The 27,415-nt window shown below is 38.5% G+C and overlaps 1 protein-coding gene across 1 annotated transcript in view; it reads left to right on the forward strand.

The window, feature by feature from the left end:
* The window catches only part of LOC114434292 (adhesion G-protein coupled receptor D2), a 68,512-nt gene that overhangs the window by 3,310 nt on the left and 37,787 nt on the right, over positions 1–27,415 (forward strand). The window contains exons 5-20 of the mRNA XM_028403382.1: positions 815–991; positions 1,166–1,227; positions 1,419–1,709; positions 1,859–1,970; positions 2,153–2,299; positions 2,506–2,602; positions 2,727–2,838; positions 3,132–3,187; positions 3,373–3,499; positions 4,006–4,109; positions 5,013–5,115; positions 6,049–6,202; positions 6,421–6,554; positions 6,885–7,000; positions 8,085–8,205; positions 26,610–26,651. Coding sequence (XP_028259183.1) covers positions 815–991; positions 1,166–1,227; positions 1,419–1,709; positions 1,859–1,970; positions 2,153–2,299; positions 2,506–2,602; positions 2,727–2,838; positions 3,132–3,187; positions 3,373–3,499; positions 4,006–4,109; positions 5,013–5,115; positions 6,049–6,202; positions 6,421–6,554; positions 6,885–7,000; positions 8,085–8,205; positions 26,610–26,651 — 1,955 coding nt within the window. The remainder of the gene's footprint in view (positions 1–814; positions 992–1,165; positions 1,228–1,418; positions 1,710–1,858; positions 1,971–2,152; positions 2,300–2,505; positions 2,603–2,726; positions 2,839–3,131; positions 3,188–3,372; positions 3,500–4,005; positions 4,110–5,012; positions 5,116–6,048; positions 6,203–6,420; positions 6,555–6,884; positions 7,001–8,084; positions 8,206–26,609; positions 26,652–27,415) is intronic.

Consider the following 27,415-nt stretch of genomic DNA (forward strand, 5'->3'; position numbering starts at 1 on the left):
TGCAATGCTGGTTTTAATAGAAAGCAGCATGATAGTCTGCACCATCTGAAGTATTGCGTAATGCACAGCTGTACATTGTAGGAAAAAAAGTAGTACAGGCAGACTCTGCAACAGTGCTTGATTAAGATAGCCCTGTAATGGAGGGTGTGCTTTGGCAAACCATCGCACAATAAACACATACTCCTTTCCTGCATCAATCACTGCAAGGTTGAAGAAAAATCTGTCTTTTTTTTGCTATTTCGCTTTTGAGTAATAGGGAAGATGATGACCAAGTTGTAATTGGCAAGTAGTGAGGCTCCTAATGTTTCTTGTAAATGTTTTGTGACTCACATCACTCATGAGTCCCACCCTTCCAAACACACTCTCTCTCCCCTTTTCTGACATCATGGTCCCCATAGAGCAATGAAAGGCCAAAAGCCTTGCTCCCCCTTCTGGAACTTAACAGGCAGAATGGATAGAACACATTCCTTAAATGATTTTCACTTACAGTATCCAAATTTATTTGCCAGTTTTTTAAAGATTAACTTTCAGCCAGGGTTTTGCACTGTAGCTGTTCAAAGTGTGGCTGTTGCCTTCAATCTTTTAGTCACAGGACCTTGGCAGTGCCTGGCATCAGTCCTAAATTTTCCCTTTCCTTTCTTCATCAAGCCTTCCCAGACATACAGTAAATGGGTCACACTACTCCTGCTACAGCACTAGCACACATTTTGCCAAGTGTAGCCATTTAAAAACCGACGTTCATGTTGTGATTCTTGATTTTTCTGTAATTTAACATTATAAATAACCTTCAAACTTTCCTTCACTATATTATCAGACTTATTGTTGCATTCTCTGCTGAGTGGGAATTCTTTGGAGAATCAAACCATCTCCTTTGAGTGGATCCACAGTCCTGTGTCTGCTGAAAATTGTGACATATTTGACCCTGTTATGGAGAGCCAGGGTGTTGCAATGTGCAGCTCGCTCCGAGGGGCTGTCTGCCAGTTTAAGAAAGGTACCCATAATACTGCATTTCATTTTAATGTTATTGTAATGTGATCTTGTCCTACTACCAAATGACATTTTTATTTGTTGCCAATACTATTTCAGTGTAGTAACAACAGCAGTGTCAATCCATGTTGGTGTTCCTGCTATAGAAGATTACATTATATTTTCTTTGTCTTTGCAGAAGGGCTGGATATTTTCAGTTTACCAGACACACCATTCTTTAGCAGGCTGAACAAGGATCCTGTAAGTTGGACAGTTTACCTATATGTAGCACAGCCTTACTTTAGTGGTGCAGTATAATAAAATAGAGTCTAGTAATCTAATAATAAAAATTCACTAATAGCCATGTTTTGATGCAGCTCAAGCGCTGGATTAAAAACAGTTCAAACTGATGGGATAAAAAAAGTTAAATCTTGATTTATTACTTTCCTTAGGTGATGAAGGAGCTGAGTGGCAACACCTCCTTGCACAGAGACCTGATCTTTCTGGAGTACCTGATACAGGCTGTGTTAGAAGCAGTGGAACCCAGTGACCCTCACCTCCTAACCTCCACTGATGTTCTCTACTTCTCCAAGATGACTGATATGATTTCACAAGCAGGCCATTCTGCAGCAGGAAATTATGCAGAACAGGTTATGTCCATTGCCACCAACTATGTGAATGCTGCAAGTTTGATGTTGGAGCCACACATGGCTACACAGTGGATGGGTCTGACAAAGGATGGGGTAAAAGAGCGACCTATTTTATCTGTTTCTTTTTTTTTTTTTTAAATTTGTTTCGTTTACTACCCAGCTACCCAGTTACTATTGGCTTAGTTGTTCCTTCACCCCCATCACTCTTTGTTTCATTTTTTGGTCTTGTACTGTTTTTGCAGGTCAACGTTGGACCATTTACTATTGTCGAGAGCATTGATACTCTCACTAAAGCTCTTGCAGATTTGCTGTCAGTCGAAGGAAAAGGCTTTACTCTTTCTACCAAGAACATAGGTAATAGTGTAAAACCATCTCAGTGTACATCACATGTGACTTTATGCTTGATACTTTATTCTTATTTATATTTGACTTCATTCATTTCCAGTTTTTTATCTACATAATTATACCGTGTTACCAGTGTACCACAGGGCCACACAATGTTACATGTTGTTCTCATTGATGTGTTTCATTGCCAGATGTGTTCATGAAGTTACACAAACTGTCTCAAGAGAGCTGTAATCAAGTCTTCAAGCCATCCGCAGTCAGATTACATAAGTCCAGCCACAGTAGTCTTGATGAGTTGCTTATCCCTGACACTGAGCTCCGAAGGATACATGCACTAGGTAGGTAGCACACACACTTGAAAATGCATTTGTCATAGAGATTACCCATACTTAGAAGGAGCCACACACTCAAATACTGAGGTGTACAAATGTCATACAGACATACTACCTAATGAAAATGGAGGATGTCTCACCAAAACGATTTGCTTGAGCAAAATGATTAAATTAAATTAAAGCAGCTCTGCTTCTTCACTTTCTTTCATCAGGATATAAGGAGGTCATGTTTATTCACACCCACTACAGCCACCTGAGTGAGATTGTGTCTGGAGCAAAGGAACCTGCAAACCAAGAGAAAGTGAAAAGGTTCTCTGTCCTGTTTAAATGTTCTGTTAATCCACAGAAACAGACTGTCCAAAGCATCTGAATTGGGTGTGTTTATAATGTTGGTAAGACAGGTCAAAGTGGTAATTATTGTCTGTTTTTGCAGAATCCTCCCAGGTCACCTAGCTTCTGCTGTCATATCAGCCACTGTCCGTGACAGCTCCAAGGCCCAAACGATTCCAGTGGCTGTCCAGTACACTCTCTCTTCATCACAAGTGGTACAGTAAATAAATAAATTAAAGACTCGTTAAATCAGGGTGGGACACATTCCTTACACTCTGAGGCCGCTCCTGTTGACAGTCCGGTGATAAAAATCATTTTTAGGAGGTGAAAGAATGTTAATTTGGAACTGTAATGTTCACAAAATATTAGTTTTGGAACATGTTTTTGTTTTTTAATCCCATTAAGATGTGTGCATGTAAAGGCTAACAGCTTTTCAGACAGGTGGTTGTCATCACGTTTTGGCTCATCGTTTAGAAGAAAAACAGATATATATATTTTTTGTTTCTAGGTGGCGTATTCACAGAGAGTTATTCCTGTTTGTGCCTTTTGGAATTTCAGCCTCGAGTGAGTTTTACTAACAGCACTGTCACATCCATTGATAAATTAATTATGATTCATTGTGTGAATTTATGAGAAAGATATGACACTCTTCAAATTACTCCAAATATAATTAATTTGTAGGCAGTCTTGATATTCATAATGAAATGCTTATGTCCTGTAGCATGAATCTGCGTTTGTCTTCTGTTTAGCAATTCTCATACCAGTAGCTGGTCCAGCAAGGGCTGTAGGGTGATCTTTATTGGCTCTAGTGTCACCTCCTGTCTTTGTAATCACACTACCAACTTTGCAGTGCTGATGAATTACCTAGAGTCCAAGGTAAGTAGAGATTTTTGTAATGTAGTTACCGTACTTAAATTACAATGAAGGGGGGGGGGGATTATATGCTGTGTCAAGGTATACGTGGTGTGAGTATTTTAAAATTAATTTAGTTTTGTAGTAATTTAGTGACTAGCTAAATTGATAATTTTAAGCTAAATCTATTACAACACAATACAATGTTAGATAGGATTGGGAAATAGCATTTGCAGTACACTACGTCACCCAGTGGGGGGCACTCCCAGTGTGTTTCTTGACCCAAGGATGACCAATACTATTATTATTTTTTTTTTGTACACCCAAAGAATATAAATGATGCCATCAGCAAATCTTTGATTTCTGTTTCTGAAGTATTATATTTTAGGCATTTACCCGGCAGATGTATCACTGTATCTAAGAGGAAGAAGTGGATCAAACCTGTATTTTTTTTGTAATATGAATGTTGCTTGTTAACCACTGTGCCACTGTCTTTCCCTCACACACCTTCCCTCTCTCCTCTCTCCCAGTGGAGTCCTGAGGAAGAGCTTATTTTGACCAAACTGACATTCATTGGCTCTGGAGCATCTCTGTGTGCACTGGTAGTGACCTTGATGCTGTTCACTGTGCTGGAGTGAGTAGCTGATTTTCCTGCCCTTCTTTTCTATAATGTCAAAACACAGCTGCTTGTTTTCTGCTAGTTTTAGCCAATAAGCACAATTAGGCCTCAGCGTTCTCTGTGTTGGTGAGCAGTTCCCTGGTTCTGTTGCTTACTAAAATGTTCTTTGTCAGCTGTGTCAACCACAGCTTGTTTTTTGGCTTAACCAATCCACAAATCATGTTGTTGTCTGTGCAGAGTAGTGATGACAAAAAGCTGTTTTAAATGACATTAATATGCTTTCATTTCAGATTTTTAACTCAAAATAAATAAAAAAGACAAGAAAATGAACTAACAAGCCTTATGCTGCTATTTCTGCTTTCTGAGTTCTGCTTATTAGGCTCATGTCATGCCTGCATCATCGCTTAAGACCCCTTTAAATGTCCTCTGCTCTGTCTGTGTGTGTGAATTTAATTATGTACATTATACTTCAGTGCATGTGAAACACATGGCTATGCTCTCTGTTTGTAGGAGGTCATAAATTACCAGGGAAGCTCCTCACCAGCTGATTGCGATCCCTCAGTGACCGCAATGTTAATTAACGGCTGCAGAATGCGCCCATAAACCTTCAGAGCCGACTCGCGTGTAGATAGCAGTAATTACTGGATTAGCACTAGTCAATACTCCAAGAAGCCTTAGGTATAGAACACCAGCATTTGTATTGCTGCTAATTTCTCTTCAGGTGTCTCTCGGTAAAAGGCAGTCTTATAACATGACGCTGGCCAGCCTAATATCGTCATGGTTCATCATGGTTCAATCAGGGTTCACACACTGTATTTATCTTTTAAGTCTTTTTTTCTTGTTTTCTCCTCTAGTTGACCTACTTGTATTTGCATGTATTTTTTGCTTACTTGATGTTATCTATCTCTGTATCTACAGTATCCCCAAATCTGATAGAACATCAATCCATAAGAACCTCTTCATCGCACTGATCTGTGCCCAGGTGATCCTGCTTTGCAGTGGCTCAGCCATTCACAACAAGGTATAGATCCACAATTTGCAACTCACCTTTTATTTACCAGTTTATATGATTTAATGTTGGGCACAAAGATGGCAGGATTTGCATACTCTGTGTAAAACTACTACTAAATACTATATAAAACTATCAGTTTGAAGTTTAAAGATAGCATCACCTTTACCAAATGTGGAAATTAAAAATCATAGAGGAACCTAATACTTTTATTTTTACAATAAAAAAAAAAAACGTTTAGGCACAATAAAATTGAAGAGAATCTATGACCTTTATGCTTTGGTTAGCAAAATCAAGACTTTTCAAATGCGTCTGTACTTTACCCTTTGCTGCTAATAGCTGCCTTGAGATTGATTGATTTGAAATCTAAATACAAGTGGACACAAGTGACCACTACAGTTGTGGCCATCAGCAAAAACACATGGTTTAGTCTGTCAGTGGTTGCACAGTGACCTGTAGTTGGTTTGACCCCTTGTCCTTTGACCTAAGGGTCATGTCAAATTGGGCTGGTGGGCAAAATTTACAAATGGTTTCATATGTGTGGACACCCTGTTTGGCCATTAGAAAGGTCATTTTTTAGTTCTGAACAAGGTGGTTAAGATCTGACTGAAGTATTAGAATTCCAACATAATCTTTAGTTTAGACATTATGAATAAGTTGGAGCTCTTCTTGGCATTGAAGGAAGTATTTGTCGAGTCACCTTGTTATTCATGTAAAATGTGTTGTGTACACTTTAGAAAATACTGCATTCCTGTCTTTGCAATTAAAAAGTGAAATGCATATGATTCTTGGAACACATAATAAAGTTTAGAAAAATTGTAGAAGAGTTTGAATTTTCCTGTATGTGTTTGTTTAGCTTATTGCATTGTTTACCATCATGGCATGTCAGGGTGCTTCACCTCAAAATGTGAAATATTAGCCCTGTGTGTTTTTGTGTGTTTGAAGGTGGCATGTACTCTTGTAGCAGCACTGCTCCATCTCTTCTTCATGGCAGCTTTTTGCTGGATGCTGGTTGAGGGTTTGCTGCTTTGGAGTAAGGTGGTTGCAGTCAACCTAAGTGAGGACCAACATATGAAGTATTACTATCTCATCGGCTGGGGTACAATGCTTTGATAAATCCCACATTTGTACAGTTTAAAAAAAATGTTTATAGTAATTATGCATATTTTTGTTTTTGTTTTTTAACACTTTTTTGTTACTTGTGTGACATTACTTTCACTAACCGCATATTTTTTTCTCCCCGTTCTGTTACCCTTCTGATCTTTCCTTCTACTTTTATTCCTTTCCTTTACCCTCATCTTCCTGTACTGCATCCAGGTCTACCCGTGCTGATAGTTACTATCACACTTGCATCAGCCTCAGGCAAATACTCAGCTGATGGCTACTGTTGGCTCAGTGTCCAGAATGGTGTTATCTGGGGTTTTGCAGGACCTGTCATCTTTATCATCATGGTGAGTATTTTAAATTCTAATTCTATCATTTAATGGAAATCATTAAAATACAACAAATCAGGTACATCCACCATTTATGTGTTTTCCTGTAGTGCCTATCATTCAAATACAAAAATAAATGTTACCAATAAAACACAAAATTGTGTGATGTTTAATTTTGCAAGACTTTTTTCATAGCTGCTGCATAGTATATCTGTTTTTGTTTTGTTACTCTACTTTCCTTTGTTCTCTTTACAGGCTTCTACTACAAATAAATCAACCTGCATTTCTTTACTTTCTTTCTCCTGCTTCTTTGACTGTCTTCTCCATGTGCCTCCTTTCTGCTTCCAGGTGAATATCTTGGTACTGACCAGGGTGGTGGTCATCACAATCTCCACAGCCAAAAGAAGATCCATTATGTTGGCCATGGGTGCCAGTCCTGTGGAGCAAGCCTATGAGCAAATCAGGTAGTCACCACAAGGAGGCACTGTTTGTCCTAGTTTTGAAAAAAAAAAAAAAAAAAAAAAAAAAAAACCACCAGGGCCATGGCCCTTTTCAGCAGAAAAACACAGTCACTATGCAAACTGCATCTCTCTTTATCAGACATTTTGATTAATTGTATTGATGATATTCATTTAATGGGTTTAGGCTTAAAACATTTGAAATTTTTTAGGCTTATGGTATTGTATCCTATATGGGTAAAACATCTCCTATCAACATTGATTCATTTAGTTACAATGTATCTGTTCCATTTATCATTTTTTGAATTGTTATGACTAAATCCCTAACAACACAAAGAATGGTTTGAGAATAATATTACCAATAAAATATGAATAACCAATATTAGCAGGACAAGCCAATATTTATACTTTCTATAATATTGCTTTGAAAGTTGGATCACACACAGTTTGTTTGTATATGTATGTCCATGTAGTCCCATCACTGCCTTTGCTGCTGTCATCTGCTTCCCTTTTTATCTCATCAGAGGGAAATTCTGCTGCTGTGTGTGATCCAGTAGATTTCCCTAAGCAAACTTCTATTTGATTCAATTTGTGAATATCATGTCAGTGGATATGTTTTTTCACTACCTCAGCCTCAACAGGGCACACAGTAGGTGCTGTATGAAAGTTTTCAAAGCAGGCCTTGAACCATTTGGCACCCGTGGGTGGCAGTCGGGACGGAAACTCAAACACATTCCTCCGCTGAATAAACTAGGGCTTGTTGCATGCCATGTCAGACAGAAACACACACATGATTACATAGACAGCTGTTGCGGTTTGGCAGTTACCTGAGCGGGAAGTTAATTCCACTCTAAACAGAATTAAGGTGGATTTAAGGTGGGAAGTTGTCACCCCTTCCTACCCGAATAGTGTTGTATATGGAACAGCAACCCTGCCAGAACTGCTCAGTTTGGTCCAAAAAGAGCTTAACATTTCAGAATCCCAGATGATCAGAAAGGAAGGTGAATTAATTTTAACTGGTTCGCTCCAAGTTCCTCTAAGACAGCATGTCTGTGTTTTTTTCTGTGTGTGTGTGTGTGTGTGTGTGCAGGGCTGCAGTGAAGGCAGTACTGGTGTTGCTGCCTATCCTTGGACTGACATGGCTGTGTGGTGTTTTGGTACCTTTCTCCATCGTCATGGCGTACATCTTCATCCTCCTCAACTCCCTACAGGTATACACACACACACAGACACACATGCATATACACACCGCAGATGTTGGCATCACTTAGTGAAATTCTTAAAACAAAAAGAATATGAATTATGTGCATAATTAAATGCCTGTATGATTAATGTAGTTAACTAATGTAAAAAAAAATCACAGCTAAAACTTAAAGAGTACCTTAAAAAAGTTTAAAGAAAGACAGATTTTCTATTATATATGAAAATCCTGCCCTTCTCACATGGTGAGGGTACACAGACTGTCAAGGTTTTTTGTTTGTCAGTGACAAGGCTGAGGCTGAAAGGGGTGGGGGTGTCTCAGTCTGGCTTCTGTTAAGCAGTCGCTTACTTTAACAAGGAAAGTGGATTTGTATTGTTTGTTTGATTTTTTCTACTTTATGCATTCAGAGGTCAGCATTATTGTTGTTTGTGGTTCATCAATGTTGGTTTTATGCTTTTAGTGCTAAAACCCAACAGTTCGTTTTGTTACAAACTTTGAAAAACTTTCAAAGGCACTGACAGTACAGTATAAAGCATACCACTGAAGACAGACATGTCATTTAAACATGACACATTTTGTTATGGCTTCATTCGAAAACAGGAAAAAGTAATTTTCACATAGGAAAAGAGAACAGCTGTGCAGCATGGATGAAATCATGCACTATTCTTACCCAGCTTCCCCGGCATCCTCAGCATCTCTAGATCCTGCTGCTGCAATTTGTGGTAGTCTTTTAATTAGCTGTATCTTTAATTGAGCTGTATATTTAACGAGAAAATCAATAGAGGTTTAAGCTGCAGTCTGATCATTAAGTTAGGCCCCTTGGTTACCATAAATAGTTTCTTTTTCTCCCACATATTTAATTATATCTTTTCCATGTCAACAGTAATTAACACAGAAGGGTTTTCTGGGCTCTTATTATATGACTGCAGTGCTTTCGTGTCAATACAGAATATGTATTAATGTGGATTTCTGTTCTGTTTAATACATTGGTTTGTCAGTTTCTGCTCTGTCCATTCAGCTGTTCAGCTGTCTGTCTATAGTCTAGCAGACTCTTGGTCTGTTGTTTTGTCATTCTGGAATTGTATGGTATTTGACAGCTCCCTAATAGGGTTTTTTGTGTTAATAGGCTTCCTCTGTAGCTCTAGCAGTTGCAGACACGGCATTATAATATTTCTGGGTAGACCCAACACTTCGGTCTAGCAGTAAAATTTTTTTCTGTATCTAGAGTGCTGATCAGCAAATACTAGCTGTCTAAAAGCCATTTTAATGTTATACCTAAATGATGTAGCATTGTTCATATGTTAGCATGCTGGTGATAGGATTTAGCTCAGTGCTTTGATTGGCTTAGGCCTCACAGGGCTGTTCATGTAGCTGTAGTCTCATAGCCTCGTTGGAACATGGCTGTACTTTCGATTTCCCTAATGATCTCTTAATATGTTAATTAGAGCATGTATTACAATGGATCACTACGATTGTGTGGAACAGTCTTGGCTCTTTCACTGTCATTGATTCCTTTAGGGGAGTGCATTAGAACACAGTCCCACCAATAATAGGTACTCATAAAGATGATGAAATGTGTGAAACCTTAACAATGATGCATGCAAAATCTGAGCTGGTAGGCAGGAGATAAAAAACTAAAAAAATTTAACGCCATTTTTTTTTTTAAGGAAATCGTTTTTTATTTGCAGCTGTTGTATTTTCAATGGGGCCAGCCAAAGCAACATAAAGCTTAAGCGCCAAGCCTTTACTGTTAAATCAATAAAACAGATAATGTTGACAAGCCTTTTTCATTGCTCTCCCTCATGCCCTCCTTGCTCCTCTTCTTCCTCCTCTATTCTGACAACACTGCATGCTGAAGTATCTGTGCTGTTGCTGCTTTCTCACTACGACCTGGCAAATTAACAGTTGCTACACTAAACTGGCTTTTGATTTTTACTTGAACCACACACTGAGCTTGTTTGTCTTTTCTTGGAGGCCATTGTGTAGCACCTATGTATTTTTTTTCTGAAGTTTTAGGATTTTCATCAAAAAAAGCAAATCAAACTGCATTGTATTTATCAGTAAGTAATCCAAGCTGATTAGCAGCTTGGATTTCACAGCAGTAGTAAGTTGGGTGTGGAGTTTTGAGCAAATACACTGTTCCCCTGAGTTAGTCTAAACGCCTACTTTGTGCCAGTAGTTTTTTTTTAGAACATCTTCACCATAAATACTGACATGCCTCATCTACTTCCTTATCAAGCTAGAGATAAATAGCTCAGTGTGTGTGTGTGTGTGTGTGTGTGTATGAGTGAGAAAGAGGGAAGGCAAACGGGGGCTCTTTGGGTAGCCCATAAATTGCTCCACCCTTCGTCATCCAATCTCTGGGCAATGTCATTCAAAACCCCTGCACTATCCATTACCTGGGTATAATAGGCTCCTGGCCATGCAGTGTCCATCTTATTATTAGCCCATAACTTTAAACTATCAATAACGTTGAGCTGCAGTGAGAGAGACGGTGGTGGAGAGAGAGAGAGAGAGAGAGAGAAAGGAGGAGAGGGGGAACACAAAAGTAGAGAGGTGAAGGAAGTTAGGGAGTTGGAAAGAAAATGTTGGTCCTCTGCAAGTCATTGGGAGTGCATGAAGTCTCCTAGTTTGTTCTGGTTACTTTGCAGGAAAGGTATTTTTTCAGGAACGTCTTCGTCTGTTATGCTGGTTTTTTTCCTGTGGAGGGCAGCCCTGTGCCTTTGTCAGTTACAGTGTGAAAATATAGAGAAATCAATGAGAGAATTTATCTGAGCTGTTCACATTAAGGTCATTTATATCACAGGTACTGATGACAACAACATTTTTGGTTTTCTTATAAAATGAACAGACTGGTTAAAGATATTACAGGCGTTCAGTCAAGCTTTAGAAGTGAAAATTATTATTATTATCTATTCATGCAGGGTTAAAGATGACCTTTGAAAATAACTAGTGTCTATGAAGAATGCATTAATTGGTAATTATTTTACTCTTCAAGAGAAAGTCACACCTCTTAAAATACACAAACTGCCTTTTCATTAGGTAAACACAGAATTGCATTTCACTTTGAGCCCATTGCATTAGTGTATATTCCATTGTGTGTGACTTGTTTTGTTGGGCAGTAATGCACTGATTAGACATCCATAAAGGCACATCAGACGCCAAATGATGCAAAGAAAAATTGCTGAAAAAACAGCTTATTCTTTTTTTTAACCTGAGGCAAAATGTTAAAGACTTCCCAACGACTATTGTTTGCATTCAAAGTAATGCATCAACACCTGCCTACCCCCTTACATCAACAGACACACATCAACACACTCAGTGCTGGACATCAGAGTGTATCCAAGATATAGATATGATCAATAGAGTGTTGCCCTGCTTATTGATTTTTGCCCTATGGGAGATTTGTTGTGAGAGTAAGCAATGCTTTTACACCATCTGAAGTGATTGTTTGAAAAGAAGTGATTGTTCTCAGTGGCTCTGCAACTACATTTGTGCTACTAGGGAGACAGGGGTTTTATTCTTTGACACCCAGAAATCACAGCTTATATTGAGTTAATCAGTCTTTTGTTATTTACTCTTCAGTGACTCAACCAACTCTGACTACACTAAAACAGATTTCGCTACATATGCATACATTTTTTTTCGGATTTGTTATGTCACCCTGCTATAAAAGCTCATGACCTACTTGAACTTGCAAGTCATGTTGTAATAGTAACTTGATTGAAGAGGAATTACTATAAAAGTGCTGCTCCAAAATATAACAACAACAAATATGACAGCCCCTGTAAATGCAAAAATGGTCTTACATCAGAGTCATAGTTGTTTATGAAAGTCATCTCCATAATGGTTGAAGAAATTAAAATAACATTGTACATGGGTTCGTTTGCCTTAAAATTTCAGTTGTGACACTGCTAATTTCATTATGGATCTCAAGAAGGCATTGCATGAGAAATATTTGACCAAGAAATTTTAATGTTGGTTTTTATTTTAACTGTAACACCAATCAGAAAAAACTGTAATCTATAAAATAGGAAAATACACCTGTGAGTGAATAGTCCTCTAAGAGCCCTAAAAGAAGTGATAATAGGCATTCAATTTTGTTTGTAATCTTGCCATTACATTAATGTTATGCCCTTAAAAGTATTGTAAATGTGTATGTGTGTGTGCGATACCGCTTGTCACCGCTAACCTGAATGCCCTACGTACCAGAAGGTAGAAGTTATTTTAATTCCTCATTTGGCAGAAGAAACAAAAACAGCAGAATTTGGTTTTGGTTTCGCAGTCAGGCAGCTCCAGTCCTCTCATTTTGGACCTGCATAACCAGCCCATTCAATGCCAGATTTTTTATTTTCCTGGTTTCTCCCTAACTCCTTCGTTTTCCTGTTGTTGTAGCTGAAACTCAACAGATTTTTTTTTAAATGTTCTCCATAAATAAGCAGGGATAAAAAGACACTTTGTCATCATTTAGTCTTAATGTGATTATTGCTTAGAGAGACCGAGTAATGTTTAATATATAATATCCAGTGCATGCGTTATTAGCAAAATATTTAGACATGGAAGTTTATACAAAAGAGACATGAATGAGAAAGGCAAAAACAATGTAACATTAAAACAAAGATTTAATATGATCAAAAACAGATTTTGATATAATAAGCAAACAATATTCTACATGTGCTGTCCAATACTACTAAACCTCAGATCAGTAGAGCCTTGGTTGTCACCCAGTCCTTGTCGCCTGCTTTACATGCAAACATACAGTTACACATGCACACATGGCAAACCTCTCACTGGTCAGATTATGGAGGGAAATGTTTTTCATTTTAGAGTGTTTGAGAAAACAGGAACCATATTCCCCTGACGTCCTTATTCATTGTCGGCTGTATCTCAGATCACACGCAATTTAAAACAGCGGCCATCCCTCCCAGTGGAGTGGAATGTACTGGATGTGCTGGGAAATTCAGTACAACAGAGTGCAGTATATCCAGGCATGGTGTAGATCCTTTTTATTTATTATTTCAGTTTTAACTATAAAAAAAATATGTGTAAACTGACGTATAAAAATCAAATGTTTGAATGAATACAAAACAAATGAAAATGTTCAAGTTAAAGTAGTCATAGGTAAAATAGAGATTTATTTATAAATCCCTATTTTAATTGCCTTCTTGTATAATTATGAGGTGGGTTTGAAAAACAAACAAAATAAATACACCATATGATTGTTTGCATTCCCACTGCCTGGGAAAATAAGTTTCCCTTTGAAAAAGAGTCCACTGTTTGCGTTGCATCCTCAATTACCAGGCACGGCATTAAAACAATATTCAAACGGGATACCAAGGTCAGCGCTGACTCCCACCACGCTTGTGTGATGTGGCACTTATAATGAGGATGTAGCACAGCTTTTTTAAGTAGTATATTTATAGTGTGTTTTGTCTCAACCTCTACTTATTTTTCCCCTGTTATCTCTTTTCATCTTTTACTGTATTTTGTCTATTTTGTTTATTTTTTGAAAAAAACATTAAAATTAGAGCTTTGCTAAACATTTCATAATTATGAATGTTCACCTGCTTTAGGATTACATTTCTTACACACAGAGGCTTAATTCAGAAAGTTTTTGGACAGAACATTTCTTGTAAAAAATTGTCATTTTAGTAACCTTGAAATTAACTGAAAGGAAACTGGTAAAATGTAAATATTAAGTCTGGGAATAAAGAAGCTACCCAGCAGAAGCTGCAGCAGTTCAGATGTTCATATAAAGAAACCCTGCCTTTTTTTTAATATTATTATTATTATTATATTTTTTGAGGGGGGGTAAACCACCATTGGAGAGATCAGTCTTAAAAACCTGGCCTGGGAAAATAAAGCAGTGAGAATAATAGGCTTCCTGTCAAAAGGGGCGAGAGAATTCCTGCCATTGCTCTAGCCGCCACCCCAAAGACCTCTCCTTGTGTTAAACCTGCTGGCATTTATTTGCCTTAGAATTACCTGCCAACTCAATTTAGTAATAGACTGTGTCATAAGAAAGCAAACCATCCCCTTTGCCCCTGCCTAACCATACCCTTGTATGTGTGTGTGTGTCTGTGTGTGTGTGTATGGGAGAGAGCGAGTGAGACATAGGGAAAGAAAACACACTCACTACTTAGTGCGCGTTTGAATTTGTATTTTCATCCCTGCTTTGATGCCCTTACTGACAAACAGTAATGTGTGTATAACAATGTTGGCAAGTATGTTATCCCATCAGCTGACTCCCAACTGCATGACCTCACTCCTCCACGTCCCTTCCTCCCCCTCATCTTACCCACACAGCCACACACTGTCAGGAAGAACCCCGACAACCAAGATTACCCATGTCGAAACAATGACTGTTCTATTTATAAGTTAACCGCATTGCCTTTTGTATTGGCTGACACCACTTGTGTGCACGCACAGACACCAAAACTCATACAACCATATCACTGAAGGCTCAGGGGGGTGACCGTGTTAGGGATAGTCCTGGTTTTCCTTACTCTGCCACATCACAGCAGATCTGTAGATTTACCCAGCTTTGATGTATACTTTGCGGGTAATTAGCGAGAACTGGGTCAGCACAGGGCAAAAAAGCAAAACCCTGTTGTTCTTGTAGTGGGTGGGTGGTATGGGAGGTGCTGGGGGAGTTGTCAAGAGAGGGGGCAGGTTGTCGGAAGGTTAAAAGGCTGTCAAATATCACTTTAAATTTACATGAGTTTTCTATGTGTGGCATTAAACACTGCTTTGACTCCTTTCTTTCTAAGGTGTTTTCATATTTTCATCAAATGAGCAGGTTAAATTCTTGATTAGCTTCTTTATTAGGTCTTGTAACATGACTTGTACAATGAGAAAGGTGGTGTAAATATGCCATGCACTAATGTACTGCAAGTAAAATTAATTTTGTCCTTTTAGAACAGTGGATTTTTGTGACAAAAAAGCCTTCAAACACAGTTTGAATTTATATTATTTGTCAGTTTTGAGTATATTTACAGGCTGTGAAATTAAAAGAAAAACAAGGTATTGTTTTGATCCACATAAATGAAGAGATGTCTGTGCCTGTGTGAGTGAATACTGCCCCTAATATATCTGACACTGTCTTTTTAAATAACATCTGTTTGAAAATACAGTAAAATGTCACCTTTAAAAAATGGCACAGGCCCCTGATTTACATCATTAACGCCAGACAGCGAGCTGTAAACACAGACAGGTCATTAAGAGACCATTTAGCACAATGTAGATTCCATGCAGCGATGATTTATGGGCAGTGTGCGAAGGTGTCTGGGAAACTGGGTGGCTACCTGTGTTTTTTTTTACTACCATTACAGTACAGTATTGTGTTAAGTAAACAAAACAGTGGCAGCAGAACAACAGCTCTGGCAGCAGGACACTGATTGGGATGTTGATGTTGACCGTCCCCACTGGCCTCTTGCCCTTCCTGCTGTGGCCCCTGGCCAGTCTTTGACAGATACCCTGGGTCATTTCCTATGCATGTCAACACACACAGATATACTCTCTTCCCACTGAGTGTTTACAGCCACATGCTGATTCCTATTAATCTGCTTCTCATCGGGACAGGGAGGAGGGAGGGTCCTGGAGGGGGTTTGTGTTGTATTGGAGGCCAGTGAAGGTGGGTAAAGATATTCACACACACACACAACCTGAAAGCTCTGTCTGACAGATTGCGCCAGGCCTGGACTTCTTTTTACACTGAGCAGATGTGGTCTCCCACTTGTTTTCCTTAGTAATTATCCCTCATTAAGTGAAAGCATGTGCCAATCAAACAGCTTGGAGAGCGAGAGCAGGGCCTGGTGCAGGGCGCAGAGAGACAGAGAGAGGCAGGGAGACCTGTGGCATGATCTTCACAGTTTTTAAAAGCACACTGTCATTTTAGAGTCATTACTAGATTAAAGACATGCCTTGCCAGTGCTGGAGCAGCTACAGCACCAGTACGATTATATCTCATTTGACATTTTAGTGGTTACAAATTTGATTTTTTTTCTATTCGGTTGATAAGACTGATAGACTGATGAGGCCTTAAGTCTGTCACATATGATTTAAGCTTCTCATTCACATAAGATGCATCTTGGTATTACAGCTCCATGTTTTGTCTCCGTTTCTGTGCAGAGTTGAGAAAAGGTCAACTTACATTAGCATTTATCGAAATAACTTTAAGTATACTTTACATACACACAGTGTGCGTATTCATTTTGATGCACAACTTTTAGTAACGACTTGTTTTATAAAATATGTTAATATGTCAAAAAAGGTGGTTTTAAACACTGTGAAGCCCATGTAGGTCGATTTCTGTAGGATAATTGGATTAAATAAATAAAATATTACTGGTAAACTATATATATTTGGGGAAAAAACCTTCAGTATAGAAAACCTTTTTGTCTAAACCTTTAATTGCACTACCCTTTTACAAAGAATTATCCATTTTTATTTGCTTTCCATAACTCTGCACTTAATATTTTTTCTGTTCTGTCTCACAGTCATGTATCCCACTGTGTGACAGAGACAGAGTCCATACAACAAAAGACTCGTAGAAAAGACACAAGTCTCATCCAAAAAATAAGAGATAGAAAAGGCAAAAGAACGAAGATACATGAAGTCTTCATGTCGATGAACTACCATTCATTTTCACTTTGAAGTCCTGTGAACCGTAGTGAAGTGTGATTGCATGTGACAGTTGCCGAGTCTGCCGGTTTATCATGATGGATACACCATGCCGCGGTGCTGGTGCTGTAGCACACGCTTACGTGCGTGCTCACACCGACAGATACATGGATACAAAGAGACACAGAAGTGGGTTTATGCAGACAGGTGCAGAAATATACAATCTAAACTGTAACAGCATTTTTGCTAATTTCAGTAATGTTGCTTGACTTGGCTTATGGCTAATATTATTTCCTATTGTTGATGAAATTATTTTGATTGTGGTTACCTTTTTATATTTTCTATCTCAGTGTGCAAAAAAGTACAATTTCAGTTTAATTGTGTAGCCAGTACTTTTTGCTATTTTCTCTTGATAAAAACCTTCTGACGCACACCTTCAAAGCTATGAAAATATTATGCTAACCAAAACATAAAGCACATTATTTCATATACAAATACTGTCACTTACGTCTCTTAAGAAATACAAGGTCACAAGATACAGCACAAAAACGAAATCAGCCATACATCCCAAAATAAGTTAAGGATCGTTCCTGCTCCACTCTCCCATTTCTTCTCTTTGACACACATGATCCTCCTGATCATGACACTTGCCATTAAACTAACCCCGGCTCACTTTAGGTTAGAAAGAGGACTTCAAACACATCCTGTAATGGCACCAGGAGCAGGTACTATTCTTGCCCTCCTTGTTTGGTATCCAAAAAGCAGCTTGTTCAGACTTTGCATATTGCATCCATTTGTCATTTTTAGTCAAGGGCACTGCAACACAGACTTGTCAGTAGAACAATTTTAGGCATTCTGTTTAAATGTTACTGCACATCCATAAAGTGTGTGTGTGTTCACATGTATGTTTTTGGTGGTTTTAAATTTTGTTTTCATGCCCATGAATGTATGCATCTGATTTTCTGAAGTGTCTAGCAGCACAAAAGGAATAGACCAAGGGCAAACATTGCATATATCCCTAAGCAAAGTGTACCCTCTGTGGAGAAAAAAAAAACTCATCCCATAGGTTAGATACACACTCATAGAAAAAAGTACGAAAAAAAATGTGTGTGCTAAAGAACACAATTAGTGCTTGCAAGAGGGAAATCAGTGAGCGACCATGCTAGGGATAGTGTGTTGCTATTATGTGCAATGCTTTTCTTGAGCCTTACACTGCCAAGTGAAAAGAAAAATACATCTGACAGCACCACATGTTAAACACTAGAGTTGTCCCCGTCCTTGTAAATAGTTGTCCTTAATTCGGTTTGTTTACTTATTGGCTGTCCTAGATAGTCTGCTTCGTACTGCAGTGTAAAGCAAAGAGCACAAGTTGTCATAAATAATGTAATTTGTGTACACTGATTAATTCAGGGTGCAAATTGCTCATTGGTGCCTTCATATTATTCAGTTATGTGTGCTGGACACTGCTGGAAACATTTTCAAAGGATTAGGATAGAGTATATTTGATGTAGATTGGGTCTTAGGTGTCAAGCGACAATTGTGCTGATATTGATATTCTAAACAGCTATGGAAATTCCATTGTCTTTTTATTTAGAATAAGCTTATATTTTGATTTCTGTCCATATATCTGAATATATCTCAGTAACCTTAAGACAATACAACAGCACGTTTATATATGAAAGTGCATGTACGTATGTCTATATCCATGTGTATGGATTCTATAAGCCTATCCAGTTTCCAGCTGCTCTTTCTCAGGACTTGTTCTCTTCTGAAACTCTTTTCCTCTCTGTCAGTGGAAAAGTGTGATTGGAAAACACCTTGAAAGATTGACAGCGGGCTCACATACAGTTTGACAAGAGGGCGCCCCCAGAAAGGCCCGTTGGATACCTAAGTATTTTTAATTAAACAGCTTGCTGCGCTGGCAGCGTGCTTTTCCTCACCAGTTCAAAGACTCCTGCTTTGACCCATGTGTTAAAAGTTTGTATCAGTTTTCCATGCCTGTGTTTTTCTTGGCGCCTAAGACACGCAACCCTAAATTGTCTTGTTTAAAAGCTAGTTTGTTTACAGTTCACTCTCTTTCTCGTGCTTTCTTTGCCACTCCTCCCATTGCATTACCACATGTGTGCAGTGTGATCAGGTTCAGGGTGTAGTTACCAACTCCCCTTTGGTCTTGCAATGGCCCCAGTTTGTGGAAATGCCTCAGAATTTAGTTAATTATGAAGAAAAGGAATTGTGTGTTAGCAAATGAAAAGAGCCGATAGACAAGCTCCTCCTTTCTTTAATCTCCATCATTCTGGTTTATTTAAACATAGGAACACGTAAAATAGAGTCTTCATCTGTTTCTTGGGCACTTCATCAATAACATTTGTCTGTCTGATGTAAAATCAATATGACACACACTGACACAATGCCATAGCAATGGCAAATGTGCCGTCATTTGTCATTGACTGGTAATAAAGATATGTCACAATTGATTTTAGCCCATTTTTCCCCCTTCTCTCTCTCTCTCTGTCTCTTTCTCTCTCCCTCTCTCTTTTTTACCCTTTTGCAGTAGCAGTGATAGAAAAAAAATAAATGAACCTTATTATGACTAAGGCATGGTCAGTCTTGCCAGACTCAATTAATATTGGAGCAAGAGGCTGTAATGATTCGAGGGCCTCCATGTTGTGTTTTCATTGAGATGCTCTACCAGAGATGTTAAAAAAAGAAAAGAGGAGGGATTGATTGATGGACGGATGGTTTGATGGGTCTCCTCTCGGGGGATAAAGGAGGTTTTGTTTTGGCCTGTGCTCAATATAGATGTTTTTAACAGTCTTACAAACTCTTTTTTTTCTTTTGCTTTTGCTCTTAATTTTATTTTTCATATAGGTGTAGCTACCAGAGCATTTTGCGGTCAAGCATAAAAAAAAAATCTAACCTTGGATCAATAGATTTATGGATCCCTAAATCATGTTTAAACTGGAGGGGAATGCCCAGTGTGCATGTGTGTTGTTGTTGTTGTTTTTTTAGTTTAAATATACTATGCTATTGACCATAGTAATATGGTGTTAAATTGGTAAAACATACTGTGTTGTGTAATAGTGTGCCACAATTACACAGTTCAGGATTATTGATAGAAAATAGATAAATAAATATGTCATTAGCATAAATATCACCATTAAATATGTAACAGCAGCATTGTGTATACAATATGTGGCTTTTCTCTACTGCCTTTTTCCCCCCTTTTTATATGTTACTTTCGTGCGGCTTTAACTTAACTGTGTGTGCGCTCCACTCTCAGTCCACTGCGTGTAGGTTTGTGTGTCAGTTTTGCCATCGCGGTTTGTTGCCGCCGGGTTGTGTGTACCCAAGTTGCACCGGTGGTAGCAAGCAACATCTGTTTCGGGCTTGTTGTTCCTCTTGGCTGCTTTTCAATTGGATTTCCTCAAGCAGGGCCAAAAGCTGTCACCTCTGCCAGGCTCTGTTAGCGATCACCGCCGGCCCCTATATTAAGTAGGTGGTTCAGGGCTAAGCTAATAACTCTCCCTCCTCTCCTGAGCCATCACACACACCAGCACTGGTGTTGCCACTGGCCTCATTGTCTGTTCCTGCTTGTGTGTGTGTGTGTATGTACTCTCAGTTTTTTTTCTGGAGCTGTACACCCCATAGAGGCAGGCTTACTTGGGGGTCCCCTGCTCAATATGACAGCCCAACTGGATGTGTATATGAGAGAGTAACAGGCAATCCTAATAGCTCTTCTCAAAGAGCAACTTATCCACTTTCCCTAATAATGTACAATAGGGCAGAAATAGGAAGAAAACCCCAACCTTAACCCGACCCTCATTCACAGTTTGTATACTGTGATGTGTGTGGACTGGGTAGCTTAATGATGCAGGTGTACAGTGTTTTGTTTGTTTGTTTTGCAGCTTTTGAATGCTATTTTTCCTCTCTTTGAAGGTTTGTAACATTCTTAGATGGTACCTCACACAGACCTCCTGCTCAGCTTCAGCTGGTCTGGGTGTTAAAAAAAACTTTTATTTGGAGGTGTTTACCTCATCGAACCGACAGAGTGGCAGGCTGCCCGTCTACCTGCCTGTCTGTCTGCCTTAGCGTCGTCTTGCCAGCTTCTCTGGCCAGCTGGAGCAGTTACACAGAGCTGGATTTGAACTGAGGACCTGCAAAGTATCAACTCTCCATTTCACAGCTTTGACAGACACTTTGATTTGACATGCCATGAGCAGTTAAAGTGAAAGTTATGTATACATGTTAATTAAACTGTTTATGCGTGGAGGGGTCAGAGACATTAGCAAGTCCCAGCGCAGAAGTGTGAATTTCTTTTCTTTTCCCCCCATCACAGCGTTTTAACCTCTTCTGTCTCTCATTTCCTTAATGATTACCAGGTGTGAGGGCAGGATTTTTCCTGCCTTTTTTAGCCAAGTGGAGATGCAGATAGCTCTATTTGTGAAAAGTGTCTCTGTGTGTTTGAATTTAGACTGAGATATTTGACTTGTTCAAATAGTTCTCATTTTTGGCATCAGGTGACACTGAAGTGTGGAATTCTCTAAAAGGATGTGGAGGTTGCGGTCTTGAGTTGCCCAAAAACAACCCATTGGTCTGATTGAAATATGTAATTTTTTGAAAAGTATATCTGTTTTGATTTTTTTCATGTTTGGTTAGAAAAGTTATTCGTCATTTTTGACATTGAGCAATGGCAGCGCCTGGAGTTATCCTACAAACTGTGTGGTTAAAAATTGCTCTAAAGAAAGTAATCAAAGAGTGCTGTCACATTTAGGAGAGAATTTTACATGTATTGTTGTTGATAATCTACAGAACACCGAGATGGAAACTTGCTCAAGGAGCTGCAACTTTCTACTATCTGTCACACCAATGAAGCACATTCCTTTTATGTAACATTTTAGTTGAAGTGCCTTTGCTATAATAACTACTATTACCCAAACTATTGGTACAAGAGACATTTCTAACATTTCTAGGTTTTTAAAAATTAGTCTGAATTTATTTACTGCGCCAACAATGCACAGTTTTAAGTCAATTTTAAGTTAATGTTTTTCTTCAGATAATCTTTAAGGACCAGTGTGTAGAATCTACTGGCATCTACTGGTGACATTGCACATTGCACATTGCAAGCAACTGAATCCCAACTCCCTTTAAATGGTATTTATTTTATTTTAGGTGCCCCGCTATTGTGTGTCAGTAGATGATTGACTCTATCCTGGCTACATTTGGTTTGACAAACACATTTTTTGCTTTCCACCACTTGTGGGCTGTCTGCACCTAGATTAGATCAGGACCGTCATGTCTGCTCGAATACTATCTTAGATTACAGTAGATGGATGCTGAACCTAGCTTAAAAGTTTCAAAGAGGCTTTCAAGTGTTGCTATGAGGCATGCCACATGCACCTGACTTTGAAGGAAAGATGCTCAGACCCCAACTTCACATCCCCATGTCTTGAAATACAACTGAGTGCTATTAGAAAGATCTATTCTTTGGGCACATGTGTCACAAACCTTGGTTGCAACATCAACATTAAAAAAGCGAAATGCTCTGTTGAGTCTGGTTAGTTTGTCCGATATGGGGCAAAAAAATGTGCCGCATTCCTTTTGCTTCAAGAATTTTAGGTATGATTTATAAACACTACATTCCTTTTCTGCTAAAACACAAACTAAATCCCGCACATTGTACCTTTTAGAGTACAGAGTGCATGTGTTTTTGCTCAAATCATAAAAGCATTACTAAGAAGCATTTTGTACCCTTAAATAAAAGAATAATGTTGGGCCATACTAGCTTTCCTTCTTTAAACAAACAAACTCTTGTGAGGCCAAAGTCCTTATACCACTCATTATACCTCATGTTAACATTTTATCCTATTCTTATACAAAAGGAAGCACCGAGTTGACAGAGGCAATATATTCTAGCAGGAAAAGAAAAAGCTGCCCTGCCAGTCTCTCTCTTCTTGCCAAGACACTGCCCTCCCCCTTTAATCATAGTTTTCATATCTGTACATTGAAAATTTGTTTCCCAAGGACAATGTCATAAACTTGCTGTTTTCTGAGATTTTTACCTGCCAGTGTTCTGCTCCCTAACTCTACACAATTGGGGAGGTTGATGGAGATGGGGAATAGAGGTGGAGGGAGGAAATCTAGAGGTATTGTTCACTGAGAATTTGTAATCATTTGTAACACAGAAAGGTGTGGGGAATAATACAGTGTCTGAGCATGTGTTTGTGGTGGTAGTGCAGTGGAGAAGGGCCTTTATAAAATTAAACAGAGGAAATATATAGTAAAATGTGTTTCGTGTTTAGTGTCACAAAATAATGAAGATGAAATAATAGAGGTACTGTTGAGATTTGTTTTTTACATAGTGCCACTACTGTGTGTGTACTGTCAAAATTAGAACAATATACAGTGTAGGATATGGGATTTTTAAAACCATCTTGCTGAGACCTCCTAATCTAGTGTTTTAGAGGCAGGAAACAACAATGTAGTAGACATGATGAGCCAATGTGTTAAAATATGGCTTCTCATAATTTTTACGATATATCTATAAATATTGTATTTTAAAAAATTACAAAAAAATGTAATCTAAAAGGCCACAGACACGATCCTGGCAGCTACAAATACATCAGCAGTCTTGAATCCTTGAATCTCCTGAGCAATTTTGCTACCAGGTACCCATTTCAATTAATTGATGCAGACTGTAATTTATCAAGCAATACAGAATCAATGAATTTACAGTATCTGGGCTATATATAATTATCCCACAGATCACCTTTTATCCTGACAAAGTGCACACTTAAACACTAAACAGGGTTTTCACTACAAATGTATCCAGTGGTTAATGGATCCACAATGTATTCAGCTGATGCTTTTATGAAGCATTGCAAGGACAGCAGAGGTAAATTTACAATGGCAAGTTGTCAACATGAGTAGTAAACAATATCAGGGTTAGAACTGCTGCATCCACTGCTTTAAATGACTTGACTTCTTAAACTAAAGCCATTGATTCATCCTCTCCGCTTTCTCAGTGTCTGATAGGAAAGACCACATTCATTTAAACAAATGCTATTTTCTGTCTTGCATTGCAGCATAGGACATGTCTCTGGGGTGTTAATGTTTTTGGTCAAACACAGTGTTTGTTGGCTTTAACTTTTTAAACATACAATTGTTCCCTAATTAGTGGGATGCTAATTAATTTATGCTCCCCTGTTTGATGTACAGTACAGCAATACTTTGAAAGCAGCTGCTTCGTTCTCTGCATAAATTTGTAGCATTCTCCGCTGAGTTCAAAAGAAACAGGACTGAGTTTAGAAAAGCACACTTGCATTTAAATAATGTGCCCCATTTTCTTGTCTGTTTGTTTTTAGTGGTAAAATTAATGAATTAACATTTTAAACAATTCATCAGTATTGTTGTGCTGCCGCTTATTTTTAACTCAATTACATTTTAATAGATCATTTTTCCTAATGCTCACACTATGTTCTCCACCACTTTGTTCGCTACACAACAAAAGATTAATTACAAATAAGGGAAATGATCAAAAACATGATAATCAAATTGCAACAATAAGTTGGAAATTGCAATTCTAATGCAATACAATAGAGGATGTGCTACAAATTAACCACCCACTGTCTGTTTTTGTATGCTGGATGTGGATGCACGTTCTAGTTTGTGTATATCAAGCTCGTCTTTACAGTGAGGTGACTCATGATGCACACTTTTTTTTTAACATTAAACTTTTAAATGACTTGTCAAATTTAAAAGTTTGTAGTCATTCTGTGTCACATACTATTTTATATATAGGCCTTGTGTAATGTTTAAAATATCTCCAGTTGAGGGTTTCAGCTTTCTTAAGAACTACTCCTTTAAACTACTGAATAGACTGAATGAGCTGCAGTCTTGAAGAAGACCTGATTATTGGAAACAGTTCTTAATGAGCTGTCTGTTACAAAGGCCCACTGACAAGATATCATAAACAATTAATTCAACTCTAGTTTGTTCGAAACAAACAAACTGCTACTTAAATTTTAGAACATGTGATCAATCGGCTCTGGCTGGCATTGTATTTTACCCTTATAATTTACTTATAAATAGTCAATAAATAGCAGTTTTCCAGGGCAGACAAAGCTATGTTTTTGTATTTTTTTTCTTCAGTGTGAAAGGGGCTTTACATGTTTTTTTTTTTTGTATTATGTCACTGAACATCTGGAGCGGTGAGTAGTTTGGTTCGCCAGAACAAAAAAAGGAGTTTTAAAACCCAGAAATTTCGCACATATACATGTTAAATTACTTATATGTGCATTTAATTACATTGTTGTATTTCATTACACGTGTTGAAATGAAATCGCAGGTCTCAGAAATCTCAGCGTAAGAGCTCTTGTTATGTGTGTTGTCTTTAGCGTGTCAAAGACCAGTGAAATTGTCAGTTTTAAGAGGATGGATGTCTGAGTTGTCACTTGACAGCGCGACAGACAGGGCAATTGAGTCCCTGGAGGACAAGAGCGGCCAGCAGGAGGTGAATGGGCAGTAGCTTAGGCTAGAGGTCGTCATCGTCAGCCATCGCCGCCCTGTCACTCTGAATGGGCCCCAAATCATGTTGTCAATGGTGATGCATCGAGATCTCCCTCTGGCAAAAATTGGATGCTCCAAACTCGACTTGATTGATGCATCGACCAGGTTGTGTCTGCCTGACTTCAAGATGTGTCCTTACCCTCTTTTAAAGACGAGGCAACACAAACATACTCTGAGCAGCATGAAAGGGAATAGATGTACTTTTAAAAGTTTTTTTTGTGTGTGTGTGTGTTTTCGCTAGACCTACATCAACATGCAGTTTTCCTATCAAAGAATCTACTGTATCCATCAGCCTTGAAATTTATAGGATTTTACCTGCCTTTTCATTTTTCTCACTACATCTTTTGTGGCACCATTCAATCAGTGCTCTGAGAATGTTGTTCTCACTGTTCCCATTGAGGCCACAGGATTACATTATGGCCCGAAGGCAAATGCACAGCTTGTACATTCACTGGATGCCACAATGGATTGGAATGAAAAATAGCTGTTTTTCTGTGACCAAAAGTGCAGCCTTTATGCATCCAAGGGCATGGCATTCTTGGGTCCTGGGTACTAGCTGAAGAGTTTTGTGAACATGAAATATCTTCTTTTATGTGTCATTTTTTTCATTATGTTACCTCTGTGTCTCTCTTTCTCCACTTTCCTCCAATGGTTTTCCTTGATAGTCTCGTTTGGCTTGAGTTGCTCTCTTTATGTGTGTGTGTGCGGTTTTAAACGTGATTGTGTTTATTTCCTCATTTGTTGCTATTTGTGTCTGTTGCATATGATTATGTTTGTGTGTAGAGTCCTTTGTGTGTGTGTTTGTTGATATTCAATCACATACAGTTCTTCTCTTTAAGAGTAGAATCTGAACACAGACACTTGAGATTTTCTTTCTCAGTGAAGCTGTGTGAAACCTTGGGTTTGTGTCTTTGATGGCTTGGTGCTGCAATAAAAAAGTACAAGAATTGCAGAAGAAACAAACACAAGTTGAGTCTTACAGAGGTGGCCCAGTTTGAAGAAGTTGTCCTACTTCTTCCTTTTCTACTTTTAACCACTATCTACATAAGCATTGTGTAGCTGGAACAGAATGCTTGCATTCAACTTGATACATGTCCATATCCTCATTACTTTAGATATTGAGTTTTTGAGAAAAAGATAAGAGAGAAAACAACAGTAACGACTTTGTCCTCCTCTTTCTTTTTTCTCTTCCTCTCTCTTTCTCTCTTTCTTTGTCTGTGTTTGCAGGGCCTGTTCATCTTTCTGATATATGGGGTGTACAACACAGAGGTAAGTCTGCATTGTGTCTCAAGGCTGTCGGAGTGAATGAGAGAAATGACAAGTTTCTGATGGGCTCCTTGCTTAAAAGCTGTGTGGGTGGGGTGTGACAGTACGAGTGTGTGTACGTGTGTGTGTGTGAGCATGTGCCTGTAAGATGGGGTAGAGGGATGGGATGCAGGGGAGGGGACATCGTTTCCACACGAGCGTCCCACTGCCCTTCATGCTTGGACTAACTTATATGCATCCGAGTCCGACCATTTAACACTGACACGCTGCGGTTCTCAGCCACTCATTCCTCACCCACATTGGCTAATATTTCACTGCCTCTTTAAGTTTTTAAACTCACGGCCCTCCATTTAGCATCCTGACAAAGATGCTGGCCAGGGCTTTGCAGCAGTAACCATAGTAGGACCGAAAAAAAAGAAAACAATATACAACCAACAGTATGCAATGTAAGAGTGAGAAAATATCATACTGAGATGCTGGGGTATTACCATTTAGATAAACCATCGCTGTTTGGGAGGGTATCAAGACGGAGAGATACAATTTAATGGATGAGACTCAAGTCATGAAAATCACTCTTGGTCAAATATGCCTCTTTGTCTGTATGTATTAGGTTAACTTTTGAAGTGTTACAGTGAATTTTAAGCACATCTTAAAAGGACGAAGCTTTTCTGTTTCTCACTTTTTAGACACATTCACATGCAAACTTTGATGAGCAAGTTAAAATTCAAAATAAGAATCTGCATAATAAATAATTGGATCTCACCTAT

This window comes from Parambassis ranga, chromosome 4, assembly GCF_900634625.1.
Source record: "Parambassis ranga chromosome 4, fParRan2.1, whole genome shotgun sequence".
In the NCBI taxonomy this organism is placed as follows: domain Eukaryota; kingdom Metazoa; phylum Chordata; class Actinopteri; family Ambassidae; genus Parambassis; species Parambassis ranga.